Source organism: Myotis daubentonii, chromosome 4 (assembly GCF_963259705.1).
Source record: "Myotis daubentonii chromosome 4, mMyoDau2.1, whole genome shotgun sequence".
Lineage (NCBI taxonomy): Eukaryota > Metazoa > Chordata > Mammalia > Chiroptera > Vespertilionidae > Myotis > Myotis daubentonii.
The window spans coordinates 9,905,375-9,920,884 of NC_081843.1; the positions used below are offsets into that span (position 1 = coordinate 9,905,375).

The 15,510-nt window shown below is 53.4% G+C and overlaps 1 protein-coding gene across 4 annotated transcripts; it reads left to right on the forward strand.

The window, feature by feature from the left end:
• The first annotated feature begins 8,949 nt into the window (after positions 1–8,949).
• ZNF688 (zinc finger protein 688) lies at positions 8,950–14,339 on the forward strand. Of its 4 annotated transcripts, none has more exons than XM_059692262.1 (4): positions 8,953–9,626; positions 9,920–10,033; positions 10,769–11,276; positions 14,064–14,339. In XM_059692262.1, exons 1-4 carry the CDS (start codon positions 9,086–9,088, stop codon positions 14,077–14,079), a joined length of 1,179 nt encoding a protein of 392 aa, XP_059548245.1. In that variant the 5' UTR covers positions 8,953–9,085; the 3' UTR covers positions 14,080–14,339. The 4 variants fall into 4 exon arrangements, with proteins under 4 accessions (XP_059548247.1, XP_059548245.1, XP_059548244.1 ...); XM_059692261.1 differs by lacking the exon at positions 14,064–14,339 and adding an exon at positions 11,519–12,364; XM_059692264.1 differs by lacking the exons at positions 9,920–10,033; positions 14,064–14,339 and adding an exon at positions 11,519–12,364 and having other exon boundaries at positions 8,950–9,626.
• The last annotated feature ends 1,171 nt before the right edge of the window (positions 14,340–15,510 follow it).

Consider the following 15,510-nt stretch of genomic DNA (forward strand, 5'->3'; position numbering starts at 1 on the left):
ACTGGGGATCGAGCCCGCAACCCCGACATGTGCCCTTGACCAGGAATTGAACGAGACCTCCTGGTTCACAGGCAGACGCTCAACCAGAGCCATGCGGGTTGGGCTCGTCCTTCGGCTTTTATTCACCTCCTGGCCCCGGACATCCAGACCTGCCCGTCAGAGGCTGCACCAAACCATCAGAGGGGAGTAGCTTCAACCGGTCAAACCCGACCTCAGCCCCGAGGCCCTTCACCCTCAGCTTTCAGAGGTCACGGGCGGGGGGTGGGGGGGGGCGGGGGAGGGCAGTCGTGGCCGAGCCTCGCGCACTGTCTCTGGGTTTCCGCTGTGCGCCCCCAGCGCCCAGCTGGCACCGGGTGCGGAGCGGGAAGGATGCAGGACTGTAGCTCCCAGCGCCCGGCTGGCCCCGGGTGCGGAGCGGGTAGGATGCAGGACTGTAGCTCCCAGCGCCCGGCTGGCCCCGGGTGCGGAGAGGGGAGGATGCAGGACTGTGCGCTCCCAGAGCCCGGCTGGCCCCCGGGTGCGGAGAGGGGAGGATGCAGGACTGTAGCTCCCAGCGCCCGGCTGGCCCCGGGTGCGGAGAGGGGAGGATGCAGGACTGTGCGCCCCCAGCGCCCGGCTGGCCCGGGGTGCGGAGAGGGGAGGATGCAGGACTGTGCGCCCCCAGCGCCCAGCTGGCCCGGGGTGCGGAGAGGGAAGGATGCAGGACTGTAGCTCCCAGCGCCCGGCTGGCCCGGGGTGCGGAGAGGGAAGGATGCAGGACTGTGCGCTCCCAGCGCCCGGCTGGCCCCTGGTGCGGAGAGGGGAGGATGAAGGACTGTGCGCCCCCAGGGCCCGGCTGGCCCCGGGTGCGGAGAGGGGAGGATGCAGGACTGTAGCTCCCAGCGCCTGGCTGGCCCCGGGTGCGGAGAGGGGAGGATGCAGGACTGTGCCCCCCAGCGCCCGGCTGGCCCCGGGTGCGGAGAGGGGAGGATGCAGGACTGTAGCTCCCAGCGCCCGGCTGGCCCCCGGGTGCGGAGCGGGAAGGATGCAGGACTGTGCGCCCCCAGCGCCCGGCTGGCCCCCGGGTGCGGAGAGGGGAGGATGCAGGACTGTGCGCCCCCAGCGCCCGGTGGCCCCCGGGTGCGGCGGGGCGGGCGGAGAGGGAGGATGCTGGGGCCCAGCGGCGCCAGCGCGGTTGGGGGCAGGACTGCGCGCCCTGGAGCGCCTTCTCCGAGGAAGCCAGGGAAGCTCTAGGTTTCCGCAGGCCTGGAGCTTCTCGGCGGAGAATGAGGGCCTTTCCGTGGCGCCCCCAGAGGAGGGAGGGCGGCCTAGGGGCCGTGAGCTCCGCGGACGGGGCCGGGGACTTCTCCCCGAGGAATGGGGTGTCTGCCCCCGCGCACGGGGCCGTCCCGGGACGTCATCTGTGGGAAGGGGGGTGGATGGCCTGCGAGTGTGGGGCGCTGAGGAAGCAGCCTCGCTCCCCCCACCCCCCCCCCCTCCCCCGACCGGGTCTCAGCCGAGCCCGATGCTTCCCCTTCTCAGGATTTCAGGCCCCAAACCTCTTGGGTGGAAGGAGAGGTGGAGGCCGGAGGTCCAGGATCCAGGGGGTGAGAGTTTAGCAACTGTCCGCGGGGCGAGGGGAAGGGAAAGGCCACAGGTGCTTCACTTCCAACCCCAGGATGTGGCCTCCTCCCCACTCAGCCTCAGCGCACTCTGCTCCCTCTAAGGCCCTGGGTGCCTCCCTGCACCCCATCTGCAGAAAGGTTCCGGTCTCACTGCCAGGTGGGCCTCCAGTGCCTCTTAGTCATCCTGGACAACCCGTTTCATGCCGAATGGAGTTTGAGCTTCCCAGGAAGATAAGGGGAAACGCATGTAATTTGATTTTTGTTGTGTGATATAACGGAAGACAAATGTTCCTTTGGATATTAATTATGTGGATCACAGTGTAATGGATAATGCCATTCATCAGAGATTTAAAAAAGGAAAGCTGTTTTGCCTGCAGGCATAATCCTATATAATAAAAGGCTAATATGCAAATTGATGGAACAGCGGAAGGACCAGTCGCTATGATGCACACTGACCACCAGGTGGCAGACACTCAATGGAGGAGCTGCCCCCTGGTGGTCAGTGCTCTCCCACCCGGGGGAGGGTCTCTCAGCGAGAAGCCGGGATCATGGAGCGCAGCCATCCACAGTGGTCCTTCCTCGGTGACCAGTGTCAAGCCTGTTTCTTCCCAGTACGAGTGCCTGCTCTGGCATAACTCACCCACACAGGCGAGAAGCCCTACTCCTGCCACTGCGGGTGCTGCTGCCGCCACAGGGCTTCCCTGGCCACCCACAGGCGGGCTCACACCGGGGGAAGCCCTACCGGTGCCCAGACTGCAAGAGTCACTTCACTGCCCCCCAGCTGCCGGCCACCCCCCAGCACCAGCACACGGGCGAGAAGCCCTCCAGCCGTCCTAAACGCAGCCTCCGTTTTGCCTACAGCAGTGGTTCTCAGCCTTCTGGCCCTTTAAATACAGTTCCTCATGTTGTGACCCAACCATAAAATTATTGTCGTTGCTACTTCATGACTGTAATGTTGCTACTGTTATGAATCGTCATGCAAATATCTGATCTGCAGGATGGTCTTAGGCGACCCCTGTGAAAGGGTCGTTCGACCGCCAAAGGGGTCGCGACCCACAGGTTGAGAACCGCTGGCCTACAGGCACTTCTCTGCTGGCTTCCCACAGGTGCCCACACACAGGCGGGAAGCCCTACCCCTGCCCTGCCTGGCCTCTGCTTTCCCTGCTCTCCTCCATCATCAGCACATCCGCCCTAACAGCCAGCCCTTGCTGGGCCCAGGGTGGGAAGGCTTCGAGCGCAAGCAGGCCCCGGAAGACCACCAGTGGGTCAATCCCCCTGACAAGAGCCCAGGTGGCAGCAGCCTGTAGCGGGGCTTTCAGGGCCAATCCTGTTTGGGAGGCCAGGATCCCCCCGTTAATTTCTGGTACTTTCCAGATCGACCTCAAGAGTGTTAGGCGATAGAGCTCCCATGAGATGCTTCGAGTTGTCTCTGGAAGGAAGAGGCACGGTTTATGGTCTATGTGTTTGCGGGTAAGGAAAGGGCGTGGGCGTTTAGGGAAAAGAAAGCTCTGTGTTGGGAAGCGAGCAGAGGCGAGGGGCACGGAGAAGTCCTTTGGGGGGAGGAGGCTGCGATCCGAATGGCCGCCTGAGGACTAAGCCCGTGTTCTGAGGCTCCTGCTCCCACTTCCCGGTCCCAGTTGGGGTTACTCACTGCAAACCATCCACCTGACTTTTCTTTCTGGATTGTTCTCTCCCTGAGAGCACTCTGGCCTGTATCCCCCCTGTTCCTCAGAGATGGGGCCCTTTAGATGTGAAAACCTGTTAGAGGAGCGGGTACCCAGTGTAGAGAGGCCCTGGAGCAGAGGGCACACTTTGGGCCTGACCCCTGGGGTTCTGCCTGTCAGTCAGGCCAGTGCATGTCTGGCAGGCAGACGTGCAGTGCAAGCACTGTTGGCCCTCTGGCCTTACAGATCTAGAGGTGGCCACGGAGAAGCAAAAGGCTTCGGGTGGGGAACTCTCCTGCCCCACGCTCACTCTGCACACAGTGTGCAAAGTATTAAGCTTAATGAATATAAATTTTTCCCCATTTATGAGTTCGTGATTGCAGTGTTTCTTCTTCTTCATATATCTGCATGTTTCCTGGATTTTACATCTTCTCAATGTATTGTTGGGCCACAACAGCTGGAAATATATAATGTTAGGGACTTAAAAAAAATAATTACTTGAGCCCTAGCTGGTTTAGCTCAATGGATAGAGCGTCATCCTGCGGACTGAAGGGCCCTGGGTTCGATTCTGGTCAAGGGCGCATGCCAGGATTGCAGGCTCGATCCCCAGTAGGGGGCGTGCAGGAGGCAGCCTATCAATGATTCTCTCTCATCATTGATGTTTCTGTCTCTCTCTCCCTCTCTCTTCCTCTCTGAAACCAATAAAATATATTTAAAATAGCAATAATAATAATTACTTATAATTAAGAGTTGAAATCAAGGCATAGTATCTTCAGTCTAATTTTTTCTGTAACGTGTCAACAATTCAGATGTCTTTCTGACCCATTTGGATATGCTCACCCTACTTCAGAACAAGACACTGTTGAAGGAATAAGCAAGGAGGTGGGTAAGAGTAAGCATGTCTGCATGCCCGGAGTGGCACTGGGTGACTCAAATACCTTTGAGCAAAAGACTGCTTCTCGGGACCCTTGGGTTCCAAAGGTAATTATTAATGGGAATGGGGTGTTATTTTTACTTCACCACACAGCCTCTCCTTAATTAGTAGGCCTGGATTCCAGGTTCAGCTCAGTCCCCACCAGCTGGGTGGCTTTAAGCATATTATTCAACATTTCTGCACCTTAGTTGTCTCCCTTGTAAAATGGGGCTAATGTCACCTTCATAGGATCATCAGAGACAAAATACGTGAAGGCACCTTACATGTCTTTATAGTTTGAAGAACAAATAGCAGAGCTGGTCCCCAACACTTTATTATAAAATTTGTCAAAGGTTCAGCCAAAGCCGGTTTGGCTCAGTGGATAGAGCGTCAGCCTGCAGACTGAAAGGTCCCGGGTTCGATTCCGGTCAAGGGCATGTACCTGGGTTGTGGGCATATCCCCAGTGGGAGATGTGCAGGAGGCAGCTGATCGATGTTTCTCTCTCATCGATGTTTCTAACTATCTCTCTCCCTTCCTCTCTGTGAAAAATCAATAAAATATATTTTTTAAAAAAAAGGTTCAAAAGAGTTGAAAGAGTTTTGTTTATATATATATATATATATATATATATATATATATATATATTGATTTTTTACAGAGAGGAAGGGAGAGAGATAGAAGAGAGTTAGAAACATCGATGGGAGAGAAACATCGATCAGCCACCTCCTGCACATCTCCTACTGGGGATGTGCCCACAACCCAGGTACATGCCCTTGACCGGAATCGAACACCGGAATCGAGCCTGGGACCTTTCAGTCCGGAGGCCGACGCTCTATCCACTGAGCCAAACCGGTTTCGGCTATCTTAATGTATTTCATAGTAAGTTGCAGAAATTACACTTCACCCCTAAATACTTCAAAGTAAGACAGCTTTATATGCAAGAAACTTGAGCTCTCCCTTTAAGTTCAGATGTACCCTGTTATTGACAAGTAAAATTTATGAACCATAATTATCTCCTGTCTATTTTATAACTTCTCATAATTATCTGATCAAGATTCTTAAACAAATATTTACAATTTGGTGGACAATAAAACAATTTGAAAACAAGAGCATCTTTGTGTTTTTCTGATTGGCAGGATAAAGAACAACGACATGACTTCGGCCACTTACGATGGAACAGTTTTAGTCTTGAAAGCTTGTGTCAATCTGACTAACAGTTTGTTGTTTAGCTCCATCTTCATAAGTCTTTTCCGTCCCTAGTGCAAAGAGAATCAATTTACAACATAGTACCCGAGTAAACAAAAGTATTTTTTGGTCCAGGTGAAATGCTTTATACTATCTCTTTAGGTAAAGTTGATCCTCCTGTTTAAAAGTAGACTCTTTCCTGAGGACATATTTTTCCTTATTCCATTTCCACACTATTCACCATAATGAGTGCAGTGAGGCACCTCCAGACCTCAAAGTTAAAGTTACAAAATAAGCATATGATTGTAGACGCTAAGTCAGCAGAAGTCACACTTTAGCCAGAAAGTATTCCCGGTAAAAAACAAACAAACAAACAAACAAAAACAACAGCAAGGGTATGACCAGAAAATATAAAGACCAAAAAGGCACTAGCTTGATCAGCAAAGGCCATCCCTGAACACAAAGGGGAGACTCAGCATGTGCTGGAGAGTCACGCAAGCACTGGTCCCCAAGACCAGACTGTGGGCTGCCGCCAATGGAGACCTCATAGGTCTTGTTATCTCCAGTGACGAGCCCCATGCTGAACAAATGCTGTCTGGCATCCTGCCTCATTACAGGAATATTCCACACAAGGGGAAGAAGACATCTAGTACTTACGGTCCAATGCCACAATCCATTAGGATGAACCATCTTAACTAAAATATAGGAAGATGTTGAGTGTAGGAAACAGAGGCCACACCCAGGAGAGCAGGACGGGAAGACGCTGCATGGCAGCTGAGGCTGACCCCACTTTGGACAGAAAGGACTGAGGGCTCTAAGGAGAACAGTTCCCCAGGGGGAAATGGGGATTAAGATTTGCTGCTGTCCTGGGTAATTGGGAACAAGTTCAAGAAGCAGAAAAGGCAGATGTTATAAGGAGAAAAAAAATTAGAAAATTCAAGGAAAGCAAAGTGATAATGACAATGATAATCCAATATATACATATATCACATCAACATGTACACTTTAAATTTACACAATGTTATATGCCAAATGTATTTCAATTTTTAAAAACCACAACAGTTGACAAGAAAGGAAATATATTGATTATTGATTCAGTTTGTGAAGATGAAAAAGTTCTGGAGATGGATACTGGTGATGGTTGCACAACAATATGAACGTATTAATACCACTGAACTGTACACTTAAAAATTGTTAAAATAGTAACTTTTATGTTATGCATTACCACAATTTTTTAAAAAAACGAATGAAGCCCTAGCCAGCTTGGCTCAGTGGATGAAGTGTCAGCCTGCAGACTGAAGGGTCCTAGGTTTGATTCTGATCAAGGGCACATGCCCAGGTTGCGGGCTCGATCCCCAGCAGGCGGCGTGCAGGAGGTAGACTATCAATGATTCTCTCTTATCATTGATGTTTCTATCTCTCTCTCCCTCTCCCTTCCTCTCTGAAATCAATGAAAATATATTTTAAAAAAATAAAAAAGGAATGAAGTGTTGATTCATGCCACAACATGGCTGAACCTTGAAAACACTATGTTAAGTGAAAGAAGCCAGACACAAAAGGACAAATATTGTGTGAGGTACCAGAACACGCAAATTCATAGTCAGAAAAATGAGGAATTACCAGGGGCTTAGCGACAGGGGAATGGAAAGTGACTGCTTAATGGGTTCTGGGTTTCCTTTTTTGGTGAAGAAAACATTTTGAAAATCGATAGTAGTGACAGTTGCACAACATTGTGAATGCAATTAATGCCACTGAATTGTGAACACAGAAATGGTTCACTGGCCAGGTGACTCAGTTGGTTGGAATGCCCTCCCGTACACCAAAAAGTTTGCAGGGTCCCTAGCCGGTTTTGCTTAGTGGATAGAGCCACGGCCTGCAGGCTGAAGGGCCCCAGATTCGTTCCGGTCAAGGGCACATGCCTAGGTTGTGGGCTCCAGCCCCAGTGGGGGAGCATGCAGGAGGCAGCCAATCAATGATTCCCTCTCATCATGATATTTCTCTCTCTCTCCCTTCCTCTCTGAAATCAATTAAAAAAATATATTTTTTAAAAGGCTGCAGATTTAATCTCCTGTTGGGGCACCTATGGGACATACATGCATGTTCAAAGCAGTACTAGATAAGAGTTGGAAACCCAAATGTCCACCTCCATCAACAGATGGGCAATATGATATATCCATACAATGGCACAAAAAGGAATGAAGTACCGACACATGCTAAAGACAGAAGCCAGAAGGAAAGGCCACACACAGTGCATGGCTCCATTTATATGAAATATCCAGGAAAAGCAGATCGATAGGGACAGAAAGCAAATTAGTGACTGCCATGGGCTGCAGGAAGAGGAGAATGGGAGGGGCTGTTCAATGGGTAGGTAGGTGGTTTCCATTAGGGGTGATGAAAGTAATGACTGGTTTACACAATAAATGTACTAAATGCCACTGAATTGTACAGTTTTAAATGGCTGATGTGTAATGGTTTATGTGACTTGTATTTTACCACCAAAAATTGGGAACAAGGAAACATTCAGGGGTCACATCAATGTCCTATATCTTGTTGGGGGTGACTGGTGGTTAATATGGTTGTATACATTTGTCAAAACTTGGCCAATTTTACACTGAAGATCTGTGCATTTTACTGTATGTACAATAAAATTAAAATTAATAAAAAGTTTAAAGTAGTTGCCTTCTGGAGAATAGGGGGAAAGGGTACAGGGAACTGATTTTTCCTTTTTAAAAAAATGTATTTTCTTGATATTTTTACAGAGAGGAAGGGAGAGGGATAGAGAGTTAGAAACATCGATCAGCTACCTCCTGCACCCCACCCCCCACCCCCCGGGATGTGCCCCCAGCCAAGGTACATGCCCTTGACCGGAATCGAACCTGGGACCCTTCAGTCCCCAGGCTGACGCTCTATCCACTGAGCAAAACCGGCTATGGCTGATCTTCTCATTACAAAAACTTTTTAAACCCATATGCATTAATTAATTTTGGGAAAAAAGAAAATATAACAATTTCCCCATTCCAATTCGAACCTCAGCAAACACATTCCTTCGCCCGCTGCTCCAGGCGGAGGCTGAGCGAGCCCAGCGGAGCGCGCAAGGAGGGGGTGGCCCCGCGGCCCCAGGCCCGCTGTGTCCCCGCGGCTGGCCCGGGTGTGAGCGGCTTCCCGCGGGGCTGGGGGCCGGGTCCCGACGCCGGGAAGGGCGGGGAGAAGACCGTCGGGTTCACCACCCGGGACTTCACAAACGCCCCGTCCCGGTCGGTTCCAGAGCCAGGCAACCGGACTCCAGGAGCGCGCACCTGCCCAACGGCCCTGGCGGCCCCGCCTCCTGCACTCGAGCCAACCCACGGCGCCGCCTCCTGCGTTTGGGCCAATCAGCGGCGCCGCCTCCTGCACTCGAACCCGCGGCACCGCCTCCTGCGCGCGGGCCAATCAGCGCCTCCTGCGCTCGGGCCAGTCCGCGGCGTCGCCTCCTGCGTTTGGGCCAATCAGCGGCACCGCCTCCTGCGCTCGGACCAATCAGCGGCACCGCCTCCTGCGCTCGGGCCAATCAGCGGCCGCTGGGCCGCCGCAAGGGGAGGTGCTGCCCGCCTCGCCCGTCCATCTTTCTCGAAGGCAAGAAGGCTCCCCCACGCCTCCCCTCCGTTCCGTCTCCCCCCTAAAGGTGGCCATTTTATTTGAGGGCAAGTGGGCGAGGAGAGGGAGAAGGCAGGCGGGCGCCATGTTTGATGTGATCAGGGGACGGCGCCCTCAAGAGCGGCCGCGACAGCTGAAGCCGGGATGTGGCCCTGTTTCCGAAGGCCCCTTCCGGGCGCCTCGGCCCGGGAGTCTATGGCCACGCTGCCCGGAAGTGAATAAACACCGAGGGGTTGGTGGGTCCCGGTCAGAACCCCCGAGTCCCCAGCGGCCCCAGCAGCCAGTCCCTGCGACTTCGCTTCCCTCCGCGGCGGCCGGACGCCCCAGCTGGAGGGGCCGGGGCCTGGGGAGCCGGCCTGCGGACGGCGAGGCGGAGCCGGGGGCGGGGAGGCGGCGGCCCGGCGGCCGCAGCTCGGGGCTGGCGGACCCCATGGCGCCGCCCCCAGCCCCGCTCCCGGCGCTGACGGCTGGGGGGACCCGGCCTGGTGGCAAGAAGCCGGGGTCCGTGAGCTTCGCGGACGTGGCCGTGTACTTCTCCCCGGAGGAGTGGGGGTGTCTGCGGCCCGCGCAGAGGGCCCTGTACCGGGACGTGATGCGGGAGACCTACGGCCACCTGGGCGCGCTCGGTGAGGCCCGGGTCGGCGCTCCCTCCTTCACCTTCACTGGGGCTCACGGAGGAGATGCTAGAGGGGCTCGGAGGCGTGTGAGCCCCGACCGCGCACTGTCCCACCAACAGCACCAGCCGCCCTGTGCCCCGGGCCCGTGGGAGCGCTGCACCCGCGCCCGCCTCCTGCAGGCGGGGAGCATGGGGACTCCTCCACGTGGACCTTAGGTTCTGCGGACGCGCCCTCGCCCCGGCGAGGGGTGCCGGCTCCCAGGGCAGCCTCTCAGGCCGGCGCTGTGCTCCGTTCTCCCCCAGGATGCCCCGGCCCCAAACCAGACCTCATCTCTTGGATGGAGCAGGGGAGCGAGGCGTGGAGCCCGGCCGCCCAGGATCCTGAGCTGGGGGAACGCTTGGGAGGAGCCCTGCGAGGTGAGGGACCCCGGGCCTCCCCGCACCCGGCACCCGGGCTTCCTGTCCGGCGAGGTGGTTACTTTCAGATCCCCACTCCCCGCCTCCCGAGAGGAAGGAAGGAGCCGCGGTGTTGGTAATGGAGGAAAGGAGGCGGACCTGGCACACAGTTTTCAGAACTTGAGCGTCATCATGTTGAGACCCGAGTAGGGAAATCAGGAGCCCAAGTCCAACACTCGGCCGGACTCCAGGTCCTTGTGGTAGAAAACACCACCCATTGTCCCCTTTTCGGGAACAACTAAAATCCCCTAAGAATGGACGTGACTTCAGACCCGCCTTTCACGTTCCTCAAGCAAAGCGAGGTGGTACAGGAGGCCATGGCCAGCAAGGCAGCCTGGCCCCCCCCTCCCCACACCCTGCAGTGACCGCCGGCAGACAGGTCCCCTCTGTGCAGCTCTCACCCACAGAAAGCGGAGGAAACGATAATAGCTACTGCGCCTTGAGCATTGGCCAAGTGCCTAACAGGCTCCCACTGATTTCACGGGTCCAACAGCCTCGGAAAGGAGTCACCATGATTCGTATCTGACACGCGAGGACCCGAGGCTTGAGAGATTGAACTGGTTCACGGTCCTTCGAGGCGTGTGTGTCGGTCCCTGTGCAGTATTTCTCTGGCACGCCTTTCCGTAAAGGCACCCTGTGGCCTGAGACAGTCTAAGCAAATGTGCTTTAAAATGTGTCTTGATTCTTGTTTCGCAGGAGGTGCCCCAAACAAGAAGGAAGAGGAACCCGAAGCAGTGCCAGGAGCCAAGAGACCCAGAAAGACTCCCGGGAAGGATCGGCCCGGGGAGCTGGTTCAACACCACCCGGACTGGGCCCTCGGCAAGCCGCCCCCGCCCGCGCCCACGAAAGCCTGGGACCCGGGTGCAGGTGCGCCGCCGCCAGCCCCGGGGCCCAGCCGGGGCTCGCAGGCCCGCCAGCGGCGCCACGTGTGTGCAGACTGCGGTCGCCGCTTCACCTACCCGTCGCTGCTGGTCAGCCACCAGCGCATGCACTCGGACGAGCGGCCCTTCCCCTGCCCCGAGTGTGGCATGTGCTTCAAGAGGAAGTTCGCGGTCAACGCGCACCAGTGGATCCACCGCTCCTGCTCCGGGGGCCGGCGAGGCCGGAGGCCTGGCATCCGCGCTGTGCCCCAGGCCCCGGTCCGGGATGACCGGGACCCGCCGGTGCTGTTCCGGCACTACCCGAACATCTTTCAGGAGTGTGGGTGAGTGGCTCCCCCGCGTGGGGCTAAGCCTGACCTCGGCGATAAGGACTGACCGGGCCCAGAGGGAGCTTCCTAAATCAGGGACTTGGGAACCCAAGTCCATCCCTTGGGCTTCCCTCCAGGATCCCTCAGGTTTTCAAACACGTAGAAAGGAAAGTGCCTGTAAAGATTCACCTAGATTAAACTTGACGCCCCTCTCCCCAGTTTTTCTAAAAAATGAGTGAGAGGCGGACTTTTCTCAGTGTTGTTTCAGTAGCAGGTGCAACCAAGATCTTTGCTGTCTCAAAAACCACCCCTTGCTGCTTATCTGCATGAGAGGTAAACGCTGAGGACTAGGGCCTGGGGAGGGGCCCGGGTAGAGGTGGTCAGCCTGGCCAGCTGACTCCAGCAGGGAGCCCAGCACCGAGCCAGTCTCTGCACAGCACGGCCGGCAGGTGGCCCTCCCCACAGGTGGCCCTCCCCAGCCTCGCTCCCTCATCTGTGAAATGAGGGTTACTAAAGTCTACCTCAAGGGAAAGGGTTACTGTGAAGACTGAAATTTAAACAATATGGTATGTATGACATAGTAAATGTGCAATAAATGTGTTGAAAGAGTGAATTATCGACATTTTACACTTCAGAAAGGCTAAGGAGGCAGGGCATGGATATCAATAGCCATGTTTTGCAGATGAGTGGACTGAGGCTCAGAGAGTAAGTGATTTTTCCCCCCAACATTCCACTGCTTTAAGACAGCGAAGCTGGAAACTGACACAGAGCCCAGATATTTCTACCACTTTCTCTGAGCAGTCAGTAGAAACAGGTCCTGCCCAGGTGAGAGTGAGGTGAGAGCTGAGATCTGGGCAGGAAGCCAGTGGGACAGCAAACAACAGCAACTACAGGAAAGGTTTTTTGGTCGTGGCCAGCTAGCCCAGTTGGTTAGAGCATCGTCTGAATATGCCAACGTTGTGGGTTCTATCCCCGCCCAGGCCACATACCGGAATCAGCCAGTAATACATGGATAGGTGGAACAATGGGTCGCTGTCTCTCTCTATGTATTTCTCATCCTTTCTCTCTCTCTCTCTCAATCAATAAATGAATTTTTTTTAAAAGGTATTTTGGTCCTTACTTCCCAGCCAGAGAATGGCCTCCCCTTGGAGGGGTGGCTCCTCAGGATGCAGGGCCCAACCCTGCCTGTCTGGGAGAATCTCAGCAGGAACATGGAAAGCCCTGCCAAAGCCAGTGACTTCACTCAGGAAGGTACAGCCCACATTCGGTGGCCTGCAGGAGAGACAGCGGGGTGATGAGGGAACCCGGGCTGAGGAGGGCTGGCTCCATGCTGTCACTCACAGACACCACCTGAGGCCTCTGGGCTTTGTGCTGGGCTCCGGGGACTGGCCGACTCAGAAGAGTGACCTGATCGCGGCTATGATGAAGGATGTGCCAGAGGCACCACCTAACCGTCCTGCTGGCGAGACACCAGGAACTGCATCTTGGAGGAGAGGGTTGTGCTTCCCATAGCATTAGGTGGTGACTGCTGTGTGGGGAGATTTTCAGGCAAAGGGAGCCTTGTTTCATGAAAAGGCTTAGAAATGGACACAGTGTGGACTAAAGGGAAGAGCCTGGTCTCTGGAGCCGGACTGTCTGGGCTCAGATCCTGACGCACTTGCTTTTTAGCTGTGCAGCCTCAGGCAAGTCACCTCTTACCCCAAGTCACCTCCTGTGCCTTAGTTTCTTGATCTATAAAACCTACCTCCTAAAATTGCTGTAGGATTAAGTAAGATAATGTAGAAGATTACCTTGCATGTTAGTATTTAATAAACACCAGTTTTTATTATTATTCTAATCAATACAAAATAGTTTGTGAAGAGCAAGAAGAGACCTGGGCAAGTCTTCTGAAACAAGGAAGGTTTCCTGGAGGAAGTGGTTTAAATCAGCCTTGAAGGATGAGAAAGGTTTCAACCGGGATAGACATGTATAAGGAACAGTAGTATGACTGAAACATAAACAACTAGGTAATGGTTCTGGCTGGTGTGGCTCAGTTGGAGCATCGTGTCGAACTCATACACCAAAGGTGGAAGGTTTGATTCCCAGTCAGGGCACATGCCCAGGTTGCAGGTTCCATCCCCAGTCAGGGTGAATCCAGGAGGCAACCAATAGATCTCTCTCTCCCCCTCTAAAATCTAATTTTATAAAATGTTCATCTGAGGATATTTTTTTCCCCATTGATTTTTTTAGAGACAATGGAGGGGAGAGAGACACACACATCAACTGGCTGCCTCCTGTTCACACACTGATCGGGACCAGGGATCAAGCCTGTAACCAAGGTACGTGCCCTTGATTGGGAATTGAACCCAAGACCCTTGGGACTGTAGGCCAATGCTCTAACCACTGAGCAACCGACCAGGGCTCTAAAACCAATTAAAAAGAAAAGAACTAGATAATGAGTAACGGAAGATGCAGCAGTGAGGTGGATGCCAAGCTGGAAGAGCCAACAGATCCCAGCAGAGGAGCTTAAGGATTACCCTGAGGAGCCAGAGAAAGCTCTTAGCAGAAGCAGGGTTGTTTGATAGGTACTCTCAGAAGATGCCTTTGGCCCTATCGGGTGTGGCTCAGTTGGTTGGGCATCATCCCGTGCACCAAAGATGTTGCTGGTTCAATTCCTGGTCGGGGCACATGCCCAGATTATGGGCTTGATGCCTGGTAGGGGGTGTGCAGCAGGCAGCTAATTGATGTTCTGCTTGCACATTGATGTTTCTCTTTCTCTCTCCTTCTCCCTCTCTAAAACTCAGTTAAAAAATTTTTTTACAGATGTCTTTGTAAATAGTGTAAAGTATGACCTGTAGGAGGAGACGGGTTACTAGAGACCGTTGGACACCTGCTCCCAGAGCTGATCAGGAGCTGGGACCAAGCTAAAGAGCGAGATGTTTTCTTGCTTCCTGACCTTGGAATTGGGAAGAAAGATACTCATGAGAGGTTTCTGCCATAGTATCTGCATGGCTCAGTGACTACCAATATGAGCTGTGAACAAGTAAGTCCCAGAGGTTTCAAGCACAGGTAGCTGGAGCAAGGGAGCCTGACTGCTGGGTAAGGGGCAGTCAGGAGTGGGAGGGTGTGAAGGCCAGGGATGACCAGTACTGGGGAGGGGTGGGTCAAAGAGAAGGTGGAGCTGGAGAGGAGGTGCCACCAGGGAGGGGGGATCAGAACCAGGCACAGTGTGTCAAGCACAACACTGCCACCAAGGTCAGCATGAAGCACAGGATGAGTGCTGTCTGCTCTTTCTCATTTATCTCTTTAACAGAAACTTAGTAAGCATTTACCATGTACTAGGAACTACTCTGTGTGTCAGGATATAGCAGAGAAAACTGAAACAGGAATGCTCTTAGAACTTACCTCTGAGTGGCGCGGAAGGGGGGAGAGTAGTGATAAGCCAGTATATAAATAAGACAAGGTACTGTATTGCAAATAATAAGCATTACAAAGGAACTAAAAAAAAAAAAAGATCTTTATTGGATTTTTGAGAGAGAGAGGGAGGGATAGAGAGAGAGAAACATCTGTGTGAGAGCGATCACATCAATCGTCCACCTCCTGTACGGCCCCCATCTGTGATCAGGGAATTGAACAGCAACCCTTCAGTGCAAAGGATGACGCCCAACCAACTGAGCCACACCCGGGGAAGGGTACAGGTCACAGCTCTTGCTTGCCATCATGCAAAGTTTGGATTTAATTCTAAATATACTGGGAGGTCAGTGGGTTGTTTTTATTTGCAGTAAAATATGCACAACAGAATTTACCACTGAAAAAAATTTAAATATGTTTTTATTGATTTTAGAGAGAGGGGAAGAGAGAGAGAAACATCGATGTGAGAGAGACACATCAATTGGATGCCTTCCACAGTGTCCAATCAGGGCTGAGGAATCTGTCCTGCAACCTAGGTAAGTACCTTTGACTGGAAATAGAACCCAAAGCCTTTGGTGCACAGGCCAATGCTCTAACTACTTAGCAACACTGGCCAGGGCCTGAATGACAAAAACATAAGCCTCATATTTACTTTTCAATACTAATGACATCATAGCCCATCATTTAAAATTTTTCTCTTTACATTTACACTGAGTGGCCAGATCATTATGACCACCTGACGTTTGTAGGCAAATTAGCTGTACACTGCATCGTATGGGATATGGAAGCCAAAGGCCTGTTCAAACACCTTTGCTGTCTGCAGTTACCAAGATAAAACGTCTCCAATTCGCACAGGAAC